Consider the following 27,172-nt stretch of genomic DNA (forward strand, 5'->3'; position numbering starts at 1 on the left):
GCTCCTGTCCACCACCCTGCTCCCAGGGAACTGACTGCTGCCCCATACTGCTACCTCTGATACAGAGGCAGCAGCACAGGGCAGCAGTCAGCTCCCCAGCAGCTGGCCGGGGTGCCGCTTGTAATAATTTGGCTAAGGCAGCATTTCCCAAACTATGGGCCGCGGCCCGCTACTGGGCCACGGGAAAAAAAATACTGGGCCTCAGCGTGCCTAGTGGCTGCCTGGAGGGGAGCAGAGCGGAGCAGGCTGGGAGGAGGTGGCGGGGCAGGAACCGGCCGCTGGGAAGCAGGGTTGGGGACAGCCGGGCTGTCCTGCGGAGATCCAGGCATGCGGCTGGCAGAAGCAGGATTGGGGGTAGCGGGGCTGTCCTGCGGAGATCGGGGAGGGCAGGTGGCAGAACCAGGGCTGGGCGGGGGAGATAAGGAGGAGGAAGAAGGGAGAACCAGCTGCTGGAAGCAAGGCTGAATGGGGGCAACAGGGCTGGTCGAGGAGGGTCGTCGGGGGAGTGGGGCCGACCGGGGGAGATTGGTGGGGAGCAGGGGGAACCGGCCACCGGAAGCAGGGCTGGATGGGGGCAGAAGGGCTGAACTGGGGAGATCGGGAGGAGAAGCGGGGGGGGGGAGGAAGCGGGCTAACGCTGGCACTGGGGGCTTTCGGAGGACCAGAAACAACTTATTTGAATATTCATCATTTGCTTAATGAATATGCAAATATATGTTCCTGGTTCTCCAAAAGCTCGTGAATGGATTTACTGGTCCCCATGTCAAAAAGTTTGGGAACCCCTGGGCTAAGGGATAAGCTCATCCTGCTCAGTTAGGCTACGTCTAGACTGCAAGCCTCTTTCGAAAAGCAAGCCGCTTTTTTGAAAGAGAGGACCCAGGCAGTCTGGCCGCTCTCTTTTGAAAAAGCCCTGTTTGCATTCAAGAACGCCTTTCTTCGAGCACTTTCGAAAAAAGGTGTTCTTCCTCGTGAAATTAGGTTTTCCGCCGTCGAAAGAAAAGCCGCGTTTAATTTCGAAAGAACGCGGCTGTAGTCTAGACGCCGGAGAAGTTTTTTCAAAAAAAGGCTACTTTTTTCAAAAAACCCTCGAGTCTGGACACAGCCTTACTGAATTAAACAGTATGTGGGAAGGGGAGTGCCTCTTCAGTTCCTTGTGGGGAGATTAACAGTCCCCTCACTCTGCCCGCCTTACCTGCAAGGATAGGAAACTTAGGAAACACACATCATAGTTGCATATACTAGCATTATGAATTCTTCTTGCTTATTCCCCACACATTTCACATTGTACACAGACATTTAAGATTCTGATTTCCTCTCCCCCATTTGTCTTCTCTCCCCTTCTCCCTGGCTCTGGCTTGAACACGTAGCCTCCCTGCGCTCCTCTCACCCGGAAACACCATTAGCTAACTATGCCCTCAGTAGCTCCATCTAGCAGGGACATTTAAGCGATCATTAATTTTTGATGCTACCGTTTTAGTATTTGTATTTAATCTGGTAGCAGCAGCAGAGTGTCTCTTTCCCCCGCTCCTAGCGCCCTATATTAACAGAGACTATGTGGAGAGGCAGCTGGCCCTTTAGCTCCTTATGGGCTGATTTACAGCCCCTTCCTGCCTTGCACTGCCTCGGGGATGAAAGAACTGGCTGGGCAGGGCTGGCCTAATCATGAGGGGAACTGAGGTGGCTGCCTCAGTTGCCAGACTGGGGGGGAAGGAAGCGAAGCACTACTAGGACCCAGAAAATTGTGTCTGCTGCTGGTGCATATGTATTCTCTCTGCTCTAGAGGCACAGAGATGGTGAAGTGCCACAAGAGGAGCAGAACTGGAAGAAGGCAGATTTGAGAATTTTCAAAGTTCTGGCCCGGGCATGGGGGCGTCATTTGAGCTTCCCGCTTCAGGTGCCAAAATGTTGTGGCCCAGCCCGTGGCAGCAGGGTAGGAAAAGAAAGAGACAATACAGCAGATGTGCGGGGAGCTCGGGCAGCGAGAGGGGGCGGAGCCCGGAAGGGCTGCGGCGAAGGGGGGGGGGGCCCGCATGATGAAACCTCGCTCGGTGTTTCAGCAGCAGCAGCAGCCGGACGGGAGGAGGAGCCAATTCCACCGGCAGGCCAGTGCCCGCGTCTGTCTGCGGAGCGTCGGACCCTCTGGAGCAGCAGCCTCTCTGCCTGGGGCCGCAGCGAGCCTCGCCCGGCGCTGGAGGCGGAGCAGAGGTAACGGGCCGGGAGGGCGGCGGCAGTTTGCGGTGCCCGGGGAGGGCGGGCCCCGCGTGGCTGGGCAGGAAGCGCGACCCCCTCCCCCCAGCTCCTTCCCGGTTGGGCCGGGGCGAGCTCCCCCGCTGGGCGCGCGAGGCACGTGGACTTGCTGCTTCTGCCCGCGGGCCCCGAGTCTCCAGACTCCGTCCCGGCTGGCGGCACGTGGCGGCGCTGCTGAGAGCCCACAGGAGCCGCTAACGGCGGAGGGCTCCCTTTGGCTAGGTGATGACGTAGAGGCAGCCCCAGCCCTGCCCCCTCCCCTTAAAGTTCGCGGGCGGAGGTCCCGATCCTGGGAGCGGGTTTGTGCGGGGCGAGCCCGGTGCCCACATGGACCCTCAGGCGCTGCAGCCCCGGTGAGGGAGAGGCTTCCTGACTCAGCGCTGGGCAAAGCGGCACTAAGGTTGCATCAGAGAAAAGAGACTTGCAGAATTGCATCAGGCCGGAAGAATTGAAGAAGGCAGCGCGTGTTCAGATTCTTGGGGACAGGATCTGACTCACATGAAATTGTACTCAATGAAATGGGCTTCCCACACAAACATTTTACTCCAGGGTTAAGAAAATCATAGAATCATAGAACTGGAAGAGACCTCAGAAGGTCAAGTCCAGCCCCCTGCTCTAGGCAGGACCAATCCCAACTAAATCAAAATGGAAAAGGTTGTCATGCGGCGTTAACCAGACAGTGCCAAATCTGGAGCTGGTTCATAAGTACAGGAGAGACTCAGAATACAATAGTCCTTCACATATTTACAGTAAATAGTGACTACTAAGTATAAATGGCAGAAGGAAAAATAAGTTAGTAAAGAAATCTACGCCAGCTTTAAGCTTCCGATGAATAAGCACATAGCTTACTACTAAAGAATTAAGGGTTTAAAAAAATCGCGTCAATTAAACTGAAAGTAGTTTTGAAGTAATTACACCTATCTCTGGGCCTGCCAGCCAGTTTTTATGGCTTGACAAATCTATGTCCCTATTTTGTGTTTACAACAAAGTTTCCTACCTTGGTGCTTAGTGAAGGCCACACACAATAGAGTAAATACAAAATAGTGAAAAAGCTCAATTGCCTATGCAGTCAGTTTTGTCTATAGGGATGTAAAATACCATTTAATCAGTTAACCTGTTAAATCTTAGGTTTAACTTATTAAATGGGATCCTGCCCCCACCCCCTTGTTCCTGCCTCACCCCCCTCCCATGCTGCTGCCTCTGTTAGAGGCAAGGGGGTGGTGAGGGGAGGCTACTGCCAAGCAGCGCCTGTCTCTGGTGGCTTGGGTTATGGGAAGGGGCTGCTGCTGGAGCAGATGGGCTGCTCAGGCTGGCCAGGAAGCCTGGCTTAATCCTGGCTTGCGCTGGGTGCGGGATGGACTCCTGCTGCTACTCTGCACTTGCCTGCCCTCCCGGATCTTACTACATTTAAACTACAGAGTCGCTGCGAGTGTAGCTCCTGGACTGTGCAAGCTGGGAGTGAGTGCTTTTTCCCTTATCGACTAATCATGTAGTCGATAAAAATTCTGTCAACTATATGATTAGCAAATTACCCTCCTCTTAACATCTTTAGTACATATGCAACCTTATGTGATCTAGTCCCGTCCATTGGAGAACTTGATTAAGTTTAATATCTAATTTCTATTGCAGTGTCTTGTTAGAAATTGTGAGGGATGTATTTCTTTTAGGGTTACCTCCTTGCTATAGCACAGTGGTGCCCAAACTTTTCCTTTTTTGATTTGTGAGAAACCCTCATGCCCCCTCCCCCCCCCCCCCAAATAGCAGGAAGGCTTGTTGAGCAAAAAGGAAATTGAAAAAGGAATTGACTGGGGCCAAAAAACAAAAATAGCAGCAAAACTTAGGGGAGGAGGGTGTTGATGGGGAGAGGGCTGGGTTGCCTCGCGTCCCCCTGGAATTTCTTCATGCCCCCCAGTTTGGGATCCCATGCTATAGCAGAAGTGGGGAATCTAAGGCCCCGGGGCTTGTCTGGATCCATCTCCTGAGGCTTGGGGATCCCCCACCCCAGCATTCAGGAATCAGAGCTAGTGTTCTAGCCTTCTATCCCCTGCAACCCTCCGTGGGGTTGGGACCCACAAAATCTGCTAGCTTAGGCCTTCCTAGGCTCTGGTGTGAGAGAGCAATGTGGGGAGTGTGTTCTCCTCAATCAGGGACCATGTCAGTGAGGGGTGTTTTTTTGTGCAGCCCTCAACTGATTTTTCTGTGGGTTAGCAGCCCCAGACTGAAAAAAGGTTCCCCACCCCAGAGCTACAGGAAAACATTAACAAATTTTCTTTGTTCTTTTTTTCTTTTCTTTTTGGCTAGAACAGTAGCTTTTAACAGGACTAATGGAAATGATGTTTTATTCCCACTCCTGACTATATCCGTTCAATCTATGATACTGTGCTGTAAATATGAGACTGTCTGTGTTCTGTAAGCAAGAAATAACCAACATACTCACAACACACATCTACCATATCTAAAATTGAGCTGAAACCTGATTTGTTGTCCTGTGAAAGCTTTGCTAATGTCCTCTTTCCGGGTTGTTGGCTTTTAATCAACCTTCTGTCAATAGGGCCTAAACCAAGTTGCTTTCTTCATAAGTCAGTACTTAATTATCTGTAGTCAAGAAATTTAAATATGCTTCCTAGGATCAGCAGTAGCTAAAGCATGTTGTATGATGACATATCTTTCTGTTAACAGGTTCTTCATTTTAAGTAGTTGAGAGTCAGCTCACAACCAATTTCAAAATGTGTGGTATCTGGGCCCTTTTTGGAAGTGATGAATGCCTTTCTGTTCAGTGTCTAAGTGCCATGAAAATAGCCCACCGAGGTCCTGATGCATTTCGTTTTGAAAACGTCAATGGCTTCACCAACTGTTGTTTTGGTTTCCATCGTCTTGCAATTGTTGATCAGTTATATGGCATGCAGCCTATTCGGGTGAAGAAGTTTCCATATTTATGGCTGTGTTACAATGGAGAAATCTACAACTTCAAACAGGTAAAAAAAATAGACCGTAATCTGTGGTACCTCAGTGCCGGAGAAGATTTGGAACTTCTTTAAAACACTGTGGGCTAGAATATTAGAGCAAATGATGCAGCTTCAAAAACAAAGTGTCTGGGTGAAAATCTGGAGCTGATTCATAAGTGTAGGAGAGACACACACAATACATTAGTCCTTCAAATATTTATAGTAAATAGTGACTAAGTATAAATGACAAAAGGAAAAATACGTTAGTAAAGAAATCTACTCCAGTTTTAAGCTTCCGAGGAATAAGCACATAGTCAGTGCTTACTACTGAAGAATTCAGGGTTAAAAAAAGTTCTCTTTAATTTGGTGTTCTGCAGATTATTTTGAAGAATCTCTTCCACTGTACTGCTCGAGTATGTAGATAGAAGTTCGGTGGAATTTTCAAAAGCACCTAAGCAGATTACGTGTCTATACCTCAAGTGTTACAGCAAAACAGCTGTAGTACTTCAGTGTAGAAGGCTCTCATTATAGCAATGGGAGTGGTTTTCCTATTGCAGTAATTAATCCATCTCCCTGAGAGGTGATAACTAGATTAGCAGATGAATTCTTCATTTGACATAGCCCTGTTTATGCCAGGGGCTAGGCCTGCATAACTGTGTCTCTCAACAGTGTATATTTGTCACAGCCTTGAGAGATGTAGCGATGCTAATGTAAGTTTCCCAGTATAGAGCAGTCCTAAATCTCATTGAAATCATTGGGAGTTACATGCTCAAATTAGTCACTCTTAAGTATCTAGTGGGATTGTCATCTGCATCTTTTAGGTTCCTAAATACCTTTGAAAACCTGGTACTGTGGCCCTAATCTAGTGTCTGATTCTACCATATCCTTAAATGATATGCATACAATACCTTCTTGAATCAAGGCCTATCTATGGTCACACCAGCATGTTAAATATGGAATGTAGGGGTCGGTAGCAGCTGTGATTGTTAGCAAATGCTTACTCAGTCTTGTTCCCACTGATGTCACTGGTGGTTTGACTAAATAAGCACTGCAGAATGTGTGTCTCTTTCAGTGTCTGACTGTTGCTGTAAGCTACTGAGAATGAGCATAACATACTGCAGAGCAAAGCACATACAGAGTCCCATGTATCAGCAGTTTTCTGCAGTATGTCATAGTCATTCTTGGTAGCACTTACTGCTTTCTAAACACAGACTCTGAATTAAAATCCAACCCTGCAGTTCTTAAGCAAATCGTGCATTGCCATCAGTAAGGCTTATAAATAATGTGTGCACTGATGTAGTTAAAAACTACTGAGTAAAGGGATTAATTCAGGTTTCCAGTTACTTGGTAAGTATGTTTTTAGAGCTTGGTTGCTAAAGAGCCACGTTTCCAATGACCGAATTCTCTTTCAGTTCAGTGAGGCCAAGATTTCATTCCATGATTTAAAAATATTCTTAAATGATCAAAAATATAGTGAAAGTATCCTTTTTACAGTTGCTGTCCTACAGTTTATGTATAGATATTTTCTACTATCTAGTAGATGATAGAAATAATTTTTAAAAGTAGCACAATAAGGGCATGAAGCATACTCATGGCTGCTAATTCTTCTGGCATCTGGAACTGTATTTTTGCTTACGGAAGAATCTTAAATTTCACTGAACAAATATATATTTTTTTAATTCTCCCTTTTTTAAACTGGAAAATTGAAATTCTCAGGTCAAAGACACTGTAGAAATGTAAAATATTATTACTGCATTATGATGGTATTGTATAATTAAAGCAAATACAGTTAATTTCCAAAGTGCTTAAGAAATAATAGTGAATTAAACACCACCACACCCCTTTTAGGTAAATAAGTAGTATTGTCTTTAGTAAGAGGTTTAATTTTAGATTGTGAGCTCTGTCTCTCTAAAAATCAGAGACAGGGTGTCTCAGATTTTACAACCATCAACTGAAGTGCACACAATTTTAAGCCACTTTTGAAAATTTGTATCTGAAGTGATTTACAGAGGATGTCAGTGACAGAGCAGCAAATAGAACCAAGTTCACATCTGAAACATAAGTGTATCCTTTCCTTGCTTGTATGAAAACATCTACAGAGTTTTCAAACTCTTATCTACCAAGTAACCTTTGTTATTTTTTAAAATGTTCTTTTTTTGCAAGTAAAAATAAATTCAGTCAGTATCAATGAATGCTAATGGTTTTTTTTTTCTTTCTAATAATTATTTTCCTTAGTTGCAAAAGCAATTTGGATTTGACTATCAAACTTTAGTAGATGGTGAGGTAATCCTTCATCTTTACAACAGAGGAGGAATAGAGCAAACAGCCTCCATGCTAGATGGTGTGTTTGCGTTCATCTTGCTGGACACTGCAAACAGGAAAGTGTTTCTGGGAAGAGATACGTATGGAGTCAGACCATTGTTTAAGGTGTTGACTGAAGATGGGTTCCTGGGTGTCTGCTCTGAGGCAAAAGGTAAAATGAATAGAGTTCAGTAGTTTAGAAATGTATAATAAATTGAACAACGAAGTTTTTGGTAATTGAATGCTTATTGGTTAATCCTATAGATAACATGCATTTCCACCACCTTCCAGGCCTCTATACCTTGCTCCCCATGGGCACTGGATCCCGTGGAGACACTTGGCTCCTCCCACTTCCACACTGCTGCCTCTGATAGAAGCAGCAGCACAGTGGGTGAGGGGGGCAGGCAGGATACCTTTGCTATCTCCCACAGAGACAGTACTGAGCAGGCAGAAGCCGGTGCTCAGGGGAGAGCCAGCTTTAAAGCCAGCTCCCCATGAATACCAGCCTGCCTGCCCCCCCACACTAGCAAAGGCAGCAGAGGCTGCCATGATACAGCCTCTATCCAAGGCAGGCCCAAGTTCGCCATGAACAGAGGCTGCTGCCACCCCATGCTGCTGCCTCTGATACAGAGGTAGCAGTGTGGGGTCGCAGGGGGTTCCCCTGGAGTAGGGCTAGGAGCGCACTGGCTACCGGTCCCGCCCTGGGGACAATCGAATAATTGTGTATCCGATAACATTTTTTGTGTGCAGTTACATGATTATTCAATTACACGATATCTAACATCTCTAGCAGATATAAAAGCAAGATCTGTAGATTTGCAGGGCTTTATTTATAAACACTACTAAACTGGGACAGCGAGGGAGTTTATTTACAATTTAATAAAGATACAAATAAATCTCTTGTCTCTTCATATTTATGCTTGAACTGTTGTATGAATGTTTAATATTGGTGTCCAAATTAGTTTGACCATTGTAATGATGCAATCACTGTAGACTCGGTCTTAGTCTTTTTATTTGTACAAAACTATTTATTTTTTCTCTTCAGTAAGGACTTAAGGACTGAGCTTAATTTTTCTGTCTGTATCATTGCTGAGAACTTGACTTTTTGAAATTTATCTTAATGCATCCAAATGACCATGTGCTGCATTCCCAATTTAAGCGACGAAGAGTCCTGTGGCACCTTATAGACTAACTGAAGTGTAGGAGCATAAGCTTTCGTGGGCAAAGACCCACTTCGTCAGATGCATGTAGTGGAAATTTCCAGAGGCAGGAATAAATATGCAGGCCAGGATCAGGCTGGAGATGACCAGGTGGATCCAATCAAGGAGGATGAGGCCCACTTCTAGCAGCTGATCTGGAGGTGTGAATTCCAAGAGAATAGAAGCTGCTTTTGTAGTTAGCAAGCCATTCACAGTCTTTGTTTAATCCAGAGTTGATTGTGTCAAACTTAAAGATGAACTGTAGCTCAGCAGTTTCTCTTTGAAGTCTGGTCCTGAAGTTTTTTTGCTGCAGGATGGCTACTTTTAGATCTGCAATAGTGTGTCCAGGAAGATTGAAGTGTTCCCCTACAGGTTTTTGTATGTTGCCATTCCTAATATCAGATTTGTGTCCATTGATTCTTTTACGTAGGGAGAATCCCTACGTAAAAGAATCAATGGACACAAATCTGATATTAGGAATGGCAACATACAAAAACCTGTAGGGGAACACTTCAATCTTCCTGGACACACTATTGCAGATCTAAAAGTAGCCATCCTGCAGCAAAAAAACTTCAGGACCAGACTTCAAAGAGAAACTGCTGAGCTACAGTTCATCTTTAAGTTTGACACAATCAACTCTGGATTAAACAAAGACTGTGAATGGCTTGCTAACTACAAAAGCAGCTTCTATTCTCTTGGAATTCACACCTCCAGATCAGCTGCTAGAAGTGGGCCTCATCCTCCTTGATTGGATCCACCTGGTCATCTCCAGCCTGATCCTGGCCTGCATATTTATTCCTGCCTCTGGAAATTTCCACTACATGCATCTGACGAAGTGGGTCTTTGCCCACGAAAGCTTATGCTCCTACACTTCAGTTAGTCTATAAGGTGCCACAGGACTCTTCGTCGCTTTTGCAGATTCAGACTAACACGGCTACCCCTCTGATACTTGATTCCCAATTTAGTTTTGCAAAACACTGCCTGTGATTTCACCAGATATTTGATGTGTAGAATAAAAGTAAAATATAGCACTTGACAATTTTATTGCAAGTCTGATTCTGAGGCCTTCATTAGAAACAACACATTCAGGTTCCAAATTTATAATTTAGTAATTATGGAATTACTAAATTGATATAAATTACTTTGTTTTAATACCAACTCTGCAGTGACTTTGGCCACTTTGTGATTTTTATTAACCTCTTCGAGTTTTATATATAAATTTAATTCTTTATATATAAAGTTAATTTCTGTCTTTCAGGTTCACACAGGCACTAAAAGTAGTTTACTTGATCCTGACACTGTTCACTTATGCTTTTTTACGCTGGGGGTTCTTGTACATTTCAAAGGAGGAATGCGGAACACTGTGTGCCAGCTTTGAAATGTACAAGAATCTCCAGCGGGGGGCTCTTGTGCATTTCAAAGAGGCAGCGCAGCATGGAGCCTGGGGCCAGCAGGGTACTCGGAGTCCCCCGCTGACCCTGGGCTCCATGTTGCACTGTCACTTTGAAATGCCACGGGGAGTCCAGGATCTGATAGAGGCAGCAAGGGGGGGAATCGACTAATTGACTGACTATCCGATAAGCAGATGCTTATCGGATAGTCAACTAGTCTTTAACATCCTTAGTCTAGAGCCTCTTTCCCTACAAAGGTAGCAAGATTTCTCCATATACTAACTTGTGATCTTGACCTCAGTGAGGTGGCTGGCTGTTCTTTTTTGGCAGCTTGATCATACCCTAGTTACAGGGCACACCCAGTCTGTTTGCAGTTCACTTTGCTGCTGCTCTAATACATGTCTCATTGCTATCTATTTTTGGCAGGACCCCTGCATCAGAGAAAGTATCAGGCAGCTTTTTTTTTCCTCATTGTTGTACCAGCCAGGACAGAATAACACTGTAATTGATAATCTAGAGAAAAATATTTTGTATCTAATTTTAAGCAGCTCAGAGACCATGGTGAATACTCAAACTCCTGAAAATTACTTCTCCACATGTTTGCATGTCTGCAGGTCTTATCAACTTAAAGCACTCTATGTCCTCTTGTCCTAAAGTGGAGCCATTTCTTCCGGGACACTATGAAGTGTTGGATTTAAAGCCATCTGGCAAAGTTGCATCGGTGGAACTGGTAAAATTTCATAGTTGTAAAGATGAACCTCTGCATGTGGCGTATGATACACTGGAAAATCTGAATGCAGGTAACACAGCAAAGAAATAACTGATTTTTATAATCTTGTTTTAAATGAATCAGAATAATTCATTGCTTAGTTTTTCATGAACATGTAAGTGAAAGAATCGTTTGAAAAGAAACTTGTACAGTAGGAATGAGATATGTGGGGGGCTCTCTTTGTACGTGACTGCATGTGAATATATTGGAGCTCCTGTATCCTTGCCTGAAATTCATTTGATAGGAAAGAATTTTGTATCCTTATTTACTGGACCCCTTGATGTAAACTGATTATTTACTTTTGTAACAGGTTTGGATCTTGAAACTGTGAAAAGCAACATTCGTCTTCTGTTTGAAAATGCTGTTAGAAAACGTTTGATGAGTCATAGAAGAATTGGTTGTCTTTTGTCAGGTAAATGGCAAAACTCAAAATTATTAAATTCCCTCCCCACCAAAAAATAAAATGTTTGTTTGTTTAAAATGTATCTTTTCTAACTACCAAATGTTTTAACAGAATTTTGAAGGAATTCTTGAAAGTTCTTATAGTCTTTATTGGAATAGTAGCTGCAAGGAGATGAGATGGGGATTAAGCAGGCTAGAACTGGCAAAGTTGAGAGAGCAAGGGCAGTCTTAGGTCATGTCTTCGCTCTTGGGAAGATCGAAACTGTGGTGGTCAATTTTTCAGCGTTTGATTTAGTGGGGTCCAATAAAGATCTGCTAACTCAACTGTTCAGGGAGCCCCCATTGACACCAGTACTCATCGATTCACAAAGGAGTAAAGGAAGTCAACGGGAGTGTTTTGTTCCAAAGGGTGAATTAAGGTACATCAACTCCAGCTACACAACTACCATAGCTGGAATTGGGTATCTTAATTTTACATTCCAGATAAGTATAGACAAGGCGTCAGGAAGAATGAATAGTAGCATAGTCATGAAGGAGATGAAGAGTACAGTTTTGTATTGGAAGTGGGGGGGAACCACTCCAATCTTGGCAGGATGGCAGAGGGAAGGTATGTTTTTGTAGAATCATTATACCATTATGGAAATTCTATTTATGTGTATTAAAGATTTATGTTGAGGTTCCAGAACTGCACATACACTAGTAATTGCTACTACATGTGTTTGACTAAAATTGTACAGTGCAAACTTTTTGTTCTAGAACTGTTTCACCGTCATCATGCATCTTGGATTCATGCATAATTTAAAAAGCAAGACTGTGTAAATCATATTTCCATTGTACAGATGCGTGTGCCTTAAAAACGTAATGAAATAAATTGTTTTGTTGGTAGGGGGTTTGGATTCCAGTTTGGTTGCTTCAGTGGTCCTGAAATTGATGAAAGAATCAAGCATCAATTACCCGTTCCAAACCTTTGCAATTGGAATGGAAGACAGTCCTGATTTACTGGCTGCCAGAAAGGTATAGTGATATTTTTCTTTTCAGCTATAGTTACCCGTGTTAAGGTCACAGTGTGTCCTGCATGTAATCTTAATCCTTTTTGGGATGGAATCAGAATTTTTTAGTAAAACCAAGTTTACACTTTGTTTCTTAATTAAATGGGAGAAATAGTTAGGCTTTAATTTGTTTATACTGTATATTTAAATTTTTTTTTTCTGACCAAAACTGCCACTGCTGTATGACTACAAGGCAGAACCCTGCAGAGGATCTGGGTTCAAATGGGTCTTGCAGGACCCGCTGCCCTACTAGCAGTGGGTAAAGTAATTTGTTGCTGATTAGAATGGTTGGGTGCAAAAAACCAACCAACCAAACAAAAAAACAAATGACAGGAATTTGTGTAAAACAAACTGCAAGGTTTGTTTTATTTTTTTTTAGTGATTAAAAATTCAAATATTAAGATGGTTGTTTTGTTTTTGGTAGCATGGGGAACTCTCTCTCTCTCTTGCAAGATTGAAGGATTTTCATATGTGAACAGGAGTAAAAAAAGCAAGAAATAATGCATGTGTTTGTGGAAGTGGCCATTGCAGTGAGGAATGTGAGTGGGATTTAAAAAAAAAAAAAAGTTCCACACAGAGCTATAGCGCAAGGGCCATACTTTCAAAGGTGCCTCAGTTCTGCCTGTATTTGTGGCTGAGTCTAAGGCTACGTCTTCACTGCGAGTTCTTCCAACAGAGAATATGCTAATGAGGGAAGAAGTGTGGATATTTTTATTTATTTATGTATTTATTTTTTGCGCAAAACCCTTGTTTTGTGCAAGATCCTTATACCTCTCTGGGACAGGCATAAGGATCTTGCGCAAAAGAAAGGTTTTGCATGCAAAACACCCCCATTCACACTGCTTCTTTTTGCGCAAAAACCCTTCGCAAAAAGAAATGGCAGAAAATAAGCTAATGAGATCACGACTTATGCTAATGGGTCCCTCATTAGCATATTTTCTGCCAGAAGAACTCGCAGTGAAGATGAAGCCTAAGGGTAAACCACTGACTTTTTTAGATCTTGGAAGAACCATCGGAAGAAATCATAAGCTGTAGTCTGGACAAAACTTTGGGAAGCACTATGCTGTCTTTTAGACTGTGTGGAATTTTAAAAGAAAGTCATAACTATTTTTATAGCCATTACAGATTCCACTGTACTTTGTGTAAACATTGGGGTTGTAATAAATTGTAATTTGGGAGGTATGTTCCTCCACACTTTATTTTATTTTCTTCTTGTAATTTTTGTTGCAAAAGAGCTCTGGCATTTTAGTGAAGAAGATGTTTGCAAAGCATTTTTGGTTAAAATGCCAGTTACTAATGTAGTTTTTTTATAAACAGGTAGCTGCTCATATTGGCAGTGAACATCATGAAGTAATATTTAATTCTGAAGAAGGAATTCAGGCAATAGAAGAGGTTATTTTTACACTGGAAACATATGATATTACAACAGTTAGAGCTTCAGTTGGTAAGATTTGTTTTTTAATATTCTTTACTAAGTACTGATGTGTTGTTTTACACAAAAGGTATTCTCCTTGTATGCTGTCTAATGATCAGAAAGGGCCTGGGAGCCAGAAATCTTGATTTTTTTTGTTCCCAACTTTGCCATTGTCTCCAGGCTTAGCTTAACATTTATTTCACGGCAAGCTGGAATGTAAATTTATTCTGTACTAACCTGCCATGAGCTAAATGTCTGTGTGGATCCTGCTGCCACACACTAACAGTTTCTTTGTGCTTTTTGATATACTATGCTTTGAAGCAGAAGTAGATCAGAGGTCACTAGGGAATTGTTAATGCATGGCAGGTGGGTCCATGCAGACTCTTAGTTTGTGGCAGGCTAGTGTTGGCTACATTTCACCACAGCTGTAGTATAACTAAATGTCTTTTGTAGACAAGCCCTCATTATGGGATCATGTCAAGTTATTTATCTTCCCAGCAAGACCTGGTTCTGGTAATAGATTGTTTGATCCTTAAATGAGAGGCCTGAAAGGACTATTAGATCATCTAGTCCAGGCATGTCAAACTTGAAGCCTGCTGAAGGCTGCACAAACTGATAGCTTTCAGGGCCACCAAAGAAAATGTACTTCTATTGGAAAGTCATCATTATTTATTATTATAGATTATATAGGTATACTTCATAATTGTTCAGGTCTTGTTTTAATATAATATAATTTCATGTGTATAATTATTTGCCCATGTTAAATAATTAATTACAAATGTAAGGTACTTTTAAATTTTGTACATGATACATAACTTGTTTTATTGAAATAAAAACAAGTATAGACCATGATTAATCAAAAAGAACAGGCTTCTGTGAAAATTTCAGATACTTTGTAAGTTTGCATAGTATTCATGCAATTGCAAAAAATTGACATTTATTGATATAAAGTTAATATACATTTTGTGATTTTATTTGGGAATAAATAAATAAACAAAATGTTAACAAAATATTCCCCTTCCTCTCCCCCAGAGCCAGGCACTCCCATATCCCCGTTCTAACCCAATCCCTCTCTGTTCCCCCCTGGAGCTCCCCCTGCTGTAACCCAATGCCTCATCCTCCCCCAGAGCCTGCCCCCCCCAACCTAATGCCGCCTCCCTCCCCCAGAGCCAGGCACTCCGAGCTCCCCCTCCCCCCCCAACTTAATGCCTGGGTCCCAGAGCCGCCGCCACATATTTCTTCCTCAGGTGCTGGGGCCATGTGAGCACAGCAGCCAGCTGTGAGCAGGTGCTTCATGCCTGTGCAGAGTGGCTGACTGGCTGTGAGCACGTGCTGGAGCCCCAAGTGGCCTGGCCAGCCGTGAGCAGTTGCTGGAGTGCCATGCGCAGAGCGGCCGGTCGGCCAGCTGTGATCTGCACTCAGCCACGTGCTCCGAGCAGCCAGTGGGCCGCACTTTATTCTTTTATAAAAATGTAGTGATGAGCCACAAAAAATTTCGATCAGGCCGTATGCGGCCCTCCAGAGGCCTGTTTGACATGCCTGATCTAGTCTGACCTTCAAAAACATTGTTTGGATGAAGTATATGTACCGGAGAGGCAGGCAAAGTTGATTTTAGGTTTTTTTTGTTGTTGAGTATTTAAAATATATGTGCTATTGTTGCCTTTCACATATGAAAAATAATTCTTCCGATTTTTTTCATATTATGTTCTCATTCAAATGTGGTGTAATATGACAACATAGTAGAACTATTGAAATAAACACCTATTACTGAAATTTCTTTTCTAAAAGCAAACCAAAACTATTTTTATTAGTAACATAAATCATGTGGAAAGGCGCAATGAGGAAAAAACTGAATTTATTGCATACAAAACGAATAGAGTTTAATAAAATGTTTTGGAAATTAAATGGATTACACAGTATAACTGTTAAGCCTATAGCAGTAATAAATATGTATCTTGATTATTTTTATTTTTACAAATATGATGTAATTCAGGAAAACATCTCTATTCAGGACAGCATTCAAGCATGTGCTTAACTTGAAGCATGTGTTAAACTGACTTTACTGGGATTTTGCTTTTCCTGAATCAATGCCATATACAGGCAGTCCCCGGGTTACATGGATCCGACTTACATCGGATCCCTACTTACAAACGAGGTGAGGCAACCCCGCACTAGCTGCTTCCCCCCAGCAGACCAGGGAGACGCGAAGCTAGCGCCCTCCTCCCCAGCAGATGAGGGGGAGACAGAGTGGCTTTTCTCAGCAGACACCTCAGCTTGAGAATAAAGGACTGAGGGAAGTGAGGTGTGAGAGAATAAAACTGAGCTCTGGAGAAATGTTTGGCTAGAGTTTCCCCTACAATATGTACCAGTTCCGACTTACATACAAATTCAACTTAAGAACAAACCTACAGTCCCTATCTTGTATGTAACCCGGGGACTGCCTGTATATCCGTAATATATATATTTATTCCCTGCTGTTGTCGATTTCATCTGTTTTTCCCCTTCATCTCTAATATGGAAGGGAAGCAGCGAAACAGTACACAAGAAGTACAGCTTGCACAGATGTTTTGAAGTCAGAATTCTATCCATTTATAATGGAGTTTACAATAACTTTGTATATCTGATTTTATTACTTTAGGTATGTATCTGGTTTCCAAATATATACGTAAGAAATCGGACAGTGTGGTCATTTTCTCAGGGGAAGGCTCAGATGAGCTTACACAAGGCTATATCTATTTCCATAAGGTAAGAACAATATTTTGTCCTCAAAAGAAAAAGGGTGGTTGTTTGTGCATGCACATATTGGCCAAAATAATCAGAAAAGAGTTCTTGGAGAATAATACATTCATTATTTCTGATGCAGGTACTTTATGTCCATTTATAAGTAAATAATGTATTAAAGTGGACATAAGTAAATAGTTTTCAAAGTCCCAGTCTCACAAATGCTTTGCATACAAGCTGTTGTACTTATGAATAGTTCCATTGAAGTCAAATAATAGCTTTAAGAAGACATCATTAGCTGTGTCCAGGATCCAGATGTTTCCTTTTTCCTACTTTTTAGAATCTTCTTTTAGAGATCATTACACATTTTAGTAATAATTTTTGATTGAAACATTTTGTTTCTCTTGTACATTTTTAAAAGTAAATTTAGAGTTGGTTAATGTGCCAGCCGTACACTGAAGGACCGATCTGACACTTTCCTTGATCTGAGGCTCTTCACATTAACTCCTGTTTATGGTACAGGGACAGTCCTGTAACAACAGTGTAGGTTTTCCCCATACTGCCGTGCTTGTGTGCCTCAACACTGACCTGCTGAGAAGAAGTCTAATGTTGAGCAAAGAGTTCAGTCTTCTTTTTCTGCAGTTCTCCTTTGGGATGTCAACTTGTAGTTGACTACACAATTAACCGATTTAAACCTGGGCATATTGGTTAATCCTGTTGCCTACACACACTCTTCCCCCTCCCCATCCCTCTGTCAGAGGCAGCGCCGGGGATGGGGGGCAAGGGCTGCTGCTGCGGAGTAGCCTCTGTCCGTGGCAGGTCTAGGCTCGCCACAGACAGATGCTGTTCTGTGGGATGCCTGCTAGGAATGTAAGTGACTAGTCAACTACCTGATAAGCCAAGACTTATCAGGTAGTCGTGTCACTACTCAGCTAGTCTCTCTCTCTAGCCCCCTTGCTGCCTATGTATCAGAGACAGCTAGGAAGGAAGGAAGCAGAAGCCAGTTCTGGGGGGAGTTGGCTTAAAAAGCCATTTTCCCCCAGCACCATCTCTGTAGGGGACAGGGGAGGCACAAGCTGGGACTAGGCAGTCCTGGCTTGCGCCAGGTCCCAGACACTGGGCCTCTGCTTTTTCAATGTAGCCAGGATCTTACTGCATTGAAAAGAGTCTTACTACATTGAAAAAGCAGAGGTGCAGCATCTGGGACCCAGCGTGAGCTGGAATTCGGCTGTCCTGGCTCGCACTGAGTCCTAGACATTGCACCTCTGCTTTTTCAATGTAATAAAGAAACTGGCAGCTCTTACTACATTGAAAAAGCAAAGTTGCGGTGAACCCCCTTATCAAGTAGTCAATGGAAATTCCATTGACTACTCAATTTTTAGCTTCTTAACCACTATTTAACATCCCTAATGCTGGTGTAGCCTCTGTCTGTGGGGAGCTCGTGCCTGCAATCCCTCCGCAGACAGGTGCTACTGCTGCCTTGCGCTGCTGCCTCTGTATCAGAGGCAGCAGTGTGAGGTGGCAGGGGGTCCTCCGGAGTGGGACCAGGAGTGCACTGGCTGTCTGCTCTGCCCCCAGGAACTATTGAATAATTGTGTAATGCTAAAATTTGATGTGGTTACATGACTACTCAATTGTACAGTTTCTGACATCCCACTTTTCTATGCTGATTCTCATCAAATGATGAGAATCTAGCCTAAACATTTTACACTTTTTGCACAATAAATACAACTTACATCTCTTGGCTTGTGGTGAAAATTATCATTGTAACAATATTAAACAATCATTTTGTAAATTCAGCATCTCCATGTAACTGCTGCCAAAATACGTTTTATTGAGGAGGTTGATTATTTGAATCCTTAGGGCCCTGTTATGAGATCTCTTATGTCCTACTTGGATCCCTGGGAAATTTGACAAGAAAGAGGACTCTGGTGCAGTTTTATCCAAATCACATGAATTTGATATTCTTCCCATACAATGTGCTATAGCTTTTGAAGTACAGGCAGTCCTCGGGTTACGTACAAGATAGGGACTGTAGGTTTGTTCTTAAGTTGAATCTGTATGTAAGTTGGAACTGGCGTCCAGATTCAGCCGCTGCTGAAACTGATCAGTTTCAACAGCGGCTGAATCTGGATGCCAGTTCTGACTTACATACAGATTCAACTTAAGAACCCCAGGCGTCCCCAAGTGAGCTGCTGCTGAAACTGATCAGCGGCTGATTCCAGGAAGCCAGGGGCAGAGCAACTCTGCCTCGGGCTTACTGTAGTCAGCTGCTGGTCAGTTTCAGCAGCGGCTGACTTGGGGATGCCTGGGGCAGAGCAGCTGGGGTGCTGCCGGGTTGGTTCAGTAGCGCCGAGGAGCGGCGCTGCGGGACCAACCCAGCAGCGCCCCAGCTGCTCTACCCCAGGCGTCGTGGGCAGAAAATCCTGGTCTGCTGGGGGGGAGGGGGCACTACCTGTGCGCCCCCCCCCCGCCCCCCCAGCAGACCAGGGAGACGGGGAGCAAAGCCTCGGAGGACGCCCGCAGCGGGACAGCCGCGGCGCGCCTGGGCTGTCCCACTACGGGCGTCCTCCGCAGCTTTGCTCCACGTCTCCCTGGTCTGACCAGACCAAGGAGACGGGGAGCAGCTTTTCTCACCCCGGAGAACGTGGGCGGCGGCACCGCGGCTCATCTGGGCGTCCCGCCACTCCCGTCCTCCGGGGTGAGAAAAGCCCCGTTCATAACTGCGGATCCGACATAAGTCGGATCCGCGTAACTCGGGGACTGCCTGTATACACAAGGCACATGAGTAAGCCCATGAGTACAAGCCTTCATGTTGTGTGTTTCCTTCAGAGGGAGGAAGGTTGGGAAAAGGAGTCCCAATAATCAAATTGTATGTATTCTCCTCAAATGTTTGGGAATTGTGAAATAATTTGGCCTGTAGTGTAAACTTGAGTACAAGTTTCTTTAACATTCATACCCAAAAACTATGTGGCATATTACTGTACTGTGGAATATGCTGTAGAGTTCATGCTTCTCATGTGCAAAGAAATCATTGGAAGTCCACGTAGATCACAGAAAGTTCTCAAAGTAGCAATACAACTATGCAATATGTGTGTGTATTACGTAGGCATGTGTATTACATAGGCGTGTGTATTACAGGCCCCATCTCCTGAAGAAGCTATGGAAGAGAGTGAGAGGCTTCTGAAAGAACTTTATCTGTTTGATGTACTTCGGGCAGACAGAACTACTGCAGCTCATGGGTAAGACCCATTATACGCTCCCACAGTCATAGGTTTAGAACTTACACTAGAATTTTAAAGATCTTGCTGTTCTCTGTGCTACTGTTCAGACTTGTAATTTCACATTTGGTAGCATGTAGAGGGAAATGTTACCCACTGTTACTTTCATCTATAATTCAGTGTATTTTAAGGGACAAATATTTGCTAACTGTTTCAGTGGGACCATGATTTTTCCCTAAGAAGCTCGTGTGAGCAGGAAAGCAATATTCTTTTTATTGCTTCATATTAGATAAAAAACAGAAGATACCAGTGGAAAATATTGGCTAGAAGGCTGAGAACAGGACAAGGTTACATACCTAGATTATATTTAATTTGTGTACTGAAGGAATCCAGGTGCCACATTCACAGTACAGGCAGTCCCTGGGTTACATGGATCCGACTTGCATCGGATCCTTACTTACAAACGGGGTGAGGCAACCCCGCACTAGCTGCTTCCCCCCAGCAGACCAGAGAGATGCGAAGCTAGCCCCCCCCCTCCCCAGCAGACCAGGGAGACGCGGAGTGGCTTTTCTCAGCAGACACCTCAACTTGAGAATAAAGGACTGAGGGAAGTGAGGTGTGGGAGAATAAAACTGAGCTCTGGAGAAATGTTTGGCTAGAGTTTCCCCTACAATATGTACCAGTTCCGACTTGCATACAAATTCAACTTAAGAACAAACCTATAGTCCCTATCTTGTACGTAACCGGGGTACTGCCTGTATTGTGCATAAGTCATGATATCAAATGCACCAAGTCAGAGTCTGCTATTCTGTCAATTGATACAGAAAGGGCCTTTGTTGTGAGCATGACAAAATATTTACTATATTTAGAAATGCTAGTATTTGGGGGGAAATGGCCCTTCATGACCAAGATAAAATCAGAAAGCTTTAAAAATAACTAAAGGGCTTTGGCAATGTGTTTATATGTATGTTGCACCTCTGGCATAAACAGGGATGCATCTGAACATTAAGGAATGGAAATGGAAGGGGAAAAAAAGGAAATTGACAAGACAAAGTTAGAAAGTATTAATCAAGAAGCTAGATAGATATGATGGGAAGGAGGGTCTTGTGACTAAAACACAAGGCTTGGGGTCAGGAGATCCAAGTTCCGTTCTTGGCTCTGCCATGGATTTGTGTGACTAAGAGCAAGTAAACTTCCAAGTGCCTCAGTTTCTCCATTTTAATAATGTGAAGAATTCAGTAAAAGGAGTATTTGCAATACATTTGTTACACAAATGAGATTGACTACTTATTCAAGCTTATTTTCACACTTTTTGAATTGTCCCATACTTGAAGAGCTGCCATTGCCTTTTCCTATTAGTTATACAAAAGTTTGTGAAATGTTTTATGGAACAGTTGGAAAGATCAGGTCCCTGCTCTGATAACTTATAGTTGAATGCTGACAAGAACAATGATGATAAAACCAGTATAATGTTAAATATAGATATGATGTAAAAATATGGGTAACAGTTAGTATTGAGGGGTGAGGGACAAAAATATTTGAGCCATAGTCATTCCTCAGGGGCAGTGTGTACTGCACATTACCTGTAGTAAGTGGTTCTTTTTTTGTGAGGAGGAAAACTAAGAATAAGAAACTCAGTTTTGGAATGAACTGAGTTGTACTGAATCACCTCCCCAGCTGACTTAGCTGCACTTACTTGCACCAGCTGTGTTCTTGGCTTATAGGCTACAGGGCATGTTAGTTTAATGCAAGTATGGCAGTGAGGAGTTGCATCAGTCACAGCCAAAGGCAAAATTCTTAATTCATTAAATATGAAGCTTTAGAAATTATACTGATTCTCTGGCTCCACAATTTATTAGACCTGAACATAAGCAGTAGGGCTCAGTCCTTCTGTACCTGGAATTCCTGCTGAATGGAATGGGAATTCTGCGTGAGAGCATTGCAGAATCACTAGGCAAAGTCTTTATGGTTCCCATAGGTGCCTCTTACTGCTATCAAGTTTGAAAGCCAAACTCGGGTATGCTTTTGGGTAAACCTTACCAGATTCTGCAACAGCTTAAAACACGCTGATGTATCTCCTCACAGGCAGTTTGCTGTTTCTTGACAGATCTTTTAGGATTACAGGATTTTGTCAGTGTTTATATGCAAAATGCATTGTTTTATGGAGGTCTCTGGAACCTGCAGTAAGAGGATTTCTACATTTTGCATTATGTCATAAATTTTCCAGTAGATGGCAGCATAACAGTGACAATTTTTGGACCTTTTCTGGTTGATCGCTTACTGGGCTGTCCTAATTTATTACATGGAAATTGTTTTGATTATAAGTGAAATATACAAATACTAAAGTATTAATCTTCGCATTCCTTCCGCTGTTGAAAATAAATGAATGTTAGCAGTTATGGAATTTCTAAACTGTGTCATGGGATTGATGTTGTAGGTTTTCGAATTTTTAATTTTTTTCTTTTGTTTTTAGTCTTGAACTAAGAGTCCCATTTTTGGATCACCGATTTACATCTTATTACCTATCCTTGCCAGCGGAACTCAGAATTCCAAAGGTATGCAGCACCTAAAAGGTATCTTGGAGATTAAGATTGTGATCTTGCAGAGCATTAAGCATGAATAGTCCTGTAGAATTTAATGGGACTGTTCACATATTTGATTGCTTTGCTGTACTGATGCCAATGGCCTGATCTTTTAATTGAATCATCTTTGAAAGGGGAAAATGTGTGTTAAAAATCTAGCCTAAAATATTTCTTGTAGGGTTAGTTACTTAGGTTCCGAAAATTCACAGCATTATTGTGCTTCTGTCAATAGAATGGAGTTGAAAAGCATCTCCTGAGAGAATCTTTTCAGGATTCCAACTTGCTTCCGAAAGAAATACTCTGGAGACCCAAAGAAGCTTTCAGTGATGGTATAACATCTCTCAAGAAGTCTTGGTTTTCAATTCTTCAAGAGCATATTGATCTCCAGGTACATGTTTATGTTAAAATTTCACTTATCTACAGTAACATATGCTTTCGTTCTAAGTTTTAAAGCCATTATGGGTTTATTAGAAATTGCATCAGCCAATGAAAGGTGGAATTTGCACATAATCCAGAAAATAAATATTTGAGTTTTAAAGTTGTCAAACTACCATTTGTTCAAGAATATTACAGGAGTAAGACTAAGTTTAAGAAATAAAAGTACTCCACACTATTTCCATTTTCATATCCAGAGGTGAGGTGAAACTAATTCAGATGCAAAGAAATGATAAAATCTCATGAAAAGGATTAAGTAGGGCAATTTATATGATTAAGTGAAGGAAATAGATGGATTGCAAGTGTGTGTGTGTGTGCGCGCATTTAGTTTATGGATAAACTTGCTTGATTCTTGTCATGTGGAAAATGAATGTTGCAGCTGTGGTACTATGGCAAATCCTTTAGCTTAGGGCAGCTGGTGTAGTTTATGCACACTACTATTTTTATACATTTTTAAAAATATAATTAATAATCATATAACCAATCAAAATTCTATCGCTTACACAGTTAAATGTGTTACTTGGGGATGTAGGAGTGGGGAAGGAAGGGTGCTAGTGGGCCCCCTGGTCTTGTGCAGCAGAGAGAAGAGGGGGAGAACAGTCATCCCGGCCTCGCTCTCCCTAGCAGAGTTGCAGAGTTAAACAGTTAACAGGAACCAATAAGCATCAGCATATTGGTTAAACTCTTGCATCCCTACTATTTATGTCATCTCTACCTGCTGCATAGTCAGTGCAGTGTCAGTTTTTGGTAGCCAGATCTGTTTTGTAGCTAGGCCCTTTTTGGCAATGAAATCTCTTACCAAGCCAGACAGTTTATTAAAGGTGCCCATTCCAAAAAGAGATTAAAAGGTGAAATTCTGCAGCTTTGTTTGCTCTGCACAGGGAATTGTGTGAATGATCATTAGTGGTAAGGTCCAATGCCTAGCTTTCACCAGTTGTACAAGCTGCCTACATGAAGTGTCGCACAGTGGCAACTCAGGCCCATAGCCTGTGGGCGAGATTCACCTTTGCCAGTGCAATTTACACCTCTGTGCTAAAGGGAAAACTTTGCCAGCAGCAGCATCTACCCCAAAGAGAGAGGCTGATAGGATCCCTACTCAGTTCCACTGACTGGGTTGGAAGGAGATTAATTTTATGATTGTGCTCTTTTGGAGCTGTGGTGGTGGAAGCTGGTCAGGAGATTACCCAAATCAGTGCAAGCCCTCCTGAATTTAACCTCCTTCATCCCTGCTCTTGGCAGAACAGAGGCTGCAAGTGACTTGACCTCTGCACTGCCACTCCTGGGTTACTTTCTGCCATGAGAAGGCTTGCAGACTGGGTTGTGCTAATGGAGTGAATTGAGATTCATTGTATGCAGGCAGAATAGAAAACCTATCAAGAAGCAGATAACAGCGTGGGGAGACACTTTTACTGGAAAAGAGAATTTTAGATTTTTAAAAAGGTTGACACTTAATGTGGAGCCAGAAACAATATTGCACTAATAGGGCCATTTATAGGACTAATTCACAATAAAGTTTTGCAGATCAGGTTCCCACTGAGCTCAAGGGAGCCATGCACGCATCCTAGGGCAGAATTTCACCTTTTAGAAAGCTTTTAATCTTTCTGAAATGGGCATCTTTAACAAATGATGGAGTTTAATGGTAAATCCTTGTACACTGAGATGACAGTATTTCAATTGCAGCTAATGGTCTGGTGAATAATTTATAAAGTGACTTCACAGCTTAGTTTTTATTTCACTTTTGTCCATAGGTTGATGACCTTCTGCTGGAAAAAGCAGCAGAGAAATTTCCTTTTAATCCTCCTAAAACTAAAGAAGGCTACTACTACCGCCAGATCTTTGAGAAGCATTATCCTGGGCGAGCTGATTGGCTCCCCCACTATTGGATGCCACGATGGATTGAAGCTACTGACCCGTCTGCTCGCACGTTGAAACATTACAAGTCAGCTACCAAAGAATAAGCTTTCCAGTTGTGTTGAAACAGAAATTGTTGCCCATTGGCTTGCTCTGTGCAAAAGCTGATTATATCACCCAATAGTCTAAAGAATATTCCGAATGAATTTGGACAATGGTATTTAAGATGAACCATTTCTAACCAGTAGAATTGTGTAAAAATTAACCCCAGTACAGATGGCTTGCACAGGAACCTCTGCCTCATTTAAACTACAGTTCTGATCTAAAAAACTACTCTGTGGAAAGGGCACCATTATACTAAGCAGCTCTGCCTCTTGTTCATACTCAGTCATATTGACTGACTTCAGTTACATACATACATATATTTTTAACAAGAGGCCTCTTTGGAGTACTTGAATGGCTCATAAAATGTGTGCTGACTTGAATTTCACCTTGGTGATATAGAATGAGCATTTATGGACTGAACAGTCTATCTAGGCTCCTATGTTTAAACACTGTAGCATTCAGATGGTTGCTTAGACCTTGGGCAAGATATGCAGATATTTACAAATTCTCGGTACAGATATAGAGAGGTACTTAGTGGGATTTGTGGAAATGCCTAAGCAGGTGAGGTGCCTAACAAAAGTCAATCTAACCTGCGTAGGTACTTCTGAAAATCCCACTACAGTCTCATTAGGCACTGAAGGGTAGTGGGGGTGGGAGGATGCCTACATAGGGATAAATAAATCTGCAGCTGGATTGGGTCCACTGTCTCAGTCTCTGGGACTGAAAAATAGCTGTGTAGACAGACATTCAGGCTGGAGCTTGAGCTCTGGTACTCTGCAAGGCAGAAGGTTTCAGAACTCGGGCTGGAGCTTGAACCTAAGCCCAGAATATCTACACAGCAATTTTATCCCTGCAGCTGAAGTCCCATGAGCCTCAGTCAGCAAACTAGGGCCAACCACAGCCATGACGGGGGACTTGTTGATTTACACAGGGATAAATGTCTTTGTAGATCATATGGTGGTAATAGGTTTGGTACAAGAACTTGAACAGCTTGGAATAAAACTGACCAGTTTTATATCATTGTTTCTAGCTAAAGGGCTTGATTTTTTTTAAAGTAGGTATAATGGTGAATTGGGGATAGGTCCTTAGTGCACAAGCCCACACAGCACATGGTGGGCTGCAGTAAGTTAAAGCCGTTGGAAGTTGGCCCAAGTTGGGAGATCTGTTTTGAGTGCCAGAGCAGCACCCCAGCTGCAGGATCTCCTTGGTTTTATGCTTTGCTTTCTGTGCTGAAATCCAACTCCTAGAATTTATTGGACATTTTACTGCGTAAGGACTTCAGGATTGGATTATTTGTCTGAAAGAGAATTTTAGTTCTTTCCAAACAAGGAGAGGTATCTGCATATCCTTATTGCAGTGCAAATGCATTTCTACACAGCTCGCTATTCCACCCAGAGACTATTTGAATGGGATGATATTTTTAAAAATGGGTTTTATTATATTAATGGTGATCAATAACTACACTGTTTACCAATTAGATGGCAAACTCCAATTTGTATATTAAACTTAGAAAAGCTTAGTATTTTTTTATTTCTTTAAATTAAAAACTGTTTAATTAAAAAAAAAAATTTCCCCAATATTCTCTGACATTCTGAAGTGAAGCACTAGAGTTCTTTGTAAAATGCCTGAGAGCTTATTTTTTCAGTGCTACATTTCTTTAGGAATCTACTAAAATCCCACAGGTGGCACCCTGGAACCCATGAACAATTCTCTGATGGCTTTCTGTAAATGGCTGTATTTTGACTGACACATGTACACATTCTGTCTAATTAAGGTTATATGGTTTATATAATTGTGTGGTGAGACTTCATAAGGGACCTATTACTTAGTTTCAGAAAAAAGTTTGCTTTCAGGGCATTTCTACACAGCAGCGTTATTTTGGAACAACTGACATTCTGAAATAACACAACGCGCGTCTACACAGCAAGCCATTATTTGGAAATAATGTCGAGCTGGACAACTTCTTATTCTAACTCCTGTAACTCTCATTTTACAAGTAGTAAGGGAAGCAGAAGGAAGAGTGTTCTTCCTTCGGCTTCCTGCTGTGTATATAGTGCCAAAAGCCAAATTAAGCTATTTTGACTTCAGCTACACTATTGATGTAGCTGAAGTTGTGTAGCTTAATTTGAATTTTGCTCTGTGTGTAAACATGCCCTTAAAGAACATTCTGCAGATACACACAATCAAAGAGCTCTGATAGATGCTATGAAGAAAAACATTCATTGTCAAATAGTTAATTAGAACATAATTTAGTTTAGAGGTTGCAGCTATACTCTGCTTTTTTTATGGCTTTGTTGGATAGAGAGGGTATTGTGTTGATAAGAGAGTGTCTTGGGTCCAACAAATGGTAAAAGTGAATTCAACTTACTTTTAAACAGTTAAGTGCCATGATATTTCATCTCAAATTAGTACTGATGTACTTTTTCCATTGTAACAACTACCATTACCATCCTTGAAATCTCTTAGACACAGAAGCTAGAAAGAAAAACATTTAAAGAATTGAAATGTAAAGGACCGAGTAAAGCTTTTTATTGCATCAA

At 42.4% G+C, this 27,172-nt stretch overlaps 1 protein-coding gene across 1 annotated transcript; it reads left to right on the plus strand.

Moving 5' to 3' along the window:
• Positions 1-2,046: 2,046 nt before the first annotated feature.
• ASNS (asparagine synthetase (glutamine-hydrolyzing)) lies at positions 2,047-27,172 on the plus strand. The gene is made up of 12 exons (XM_075922328.1): positions 2,047-2,205; positions 4,927-5,222; positions 7,428-7,665; positions 10,698-10,883; positions 11,163-11,264; positions 12,141-12,268; positions 13,621-13,747; positions 16,356-16,462; positions 19,580-19,680; positions 22,133-22,214; positions 22,474-22,629; positions 24,425-27,172. Exons 2-12 carry the CDS (start codon positions 4,974-4,976, stop codon positions 24,632-24,634), a joined length of 1,686 nt encoding a protein of 561 aa, XP_075778443.1. The 5' UTR covers positions 2,047-2,205; positions 4,927-4,973; the 3' UTR covers positions 24,635-27,172.

This window comes from Pelodiscus sinensis, chromosome 2 (genome assembly GCF_049634645.1).
Source record: "Pelodiscus sinensis isolate JC-2024 chromosome 2, ASM4963464v1, whole genome shotgun sequence".
In the NCBI taxonomy this organism is placed as follows: domain Eukaryota; kingdom Metazoa; phylum Chordata; order Testudines; family Trionychidae; genus Pelodiscus; species Pelodiscus sinensis.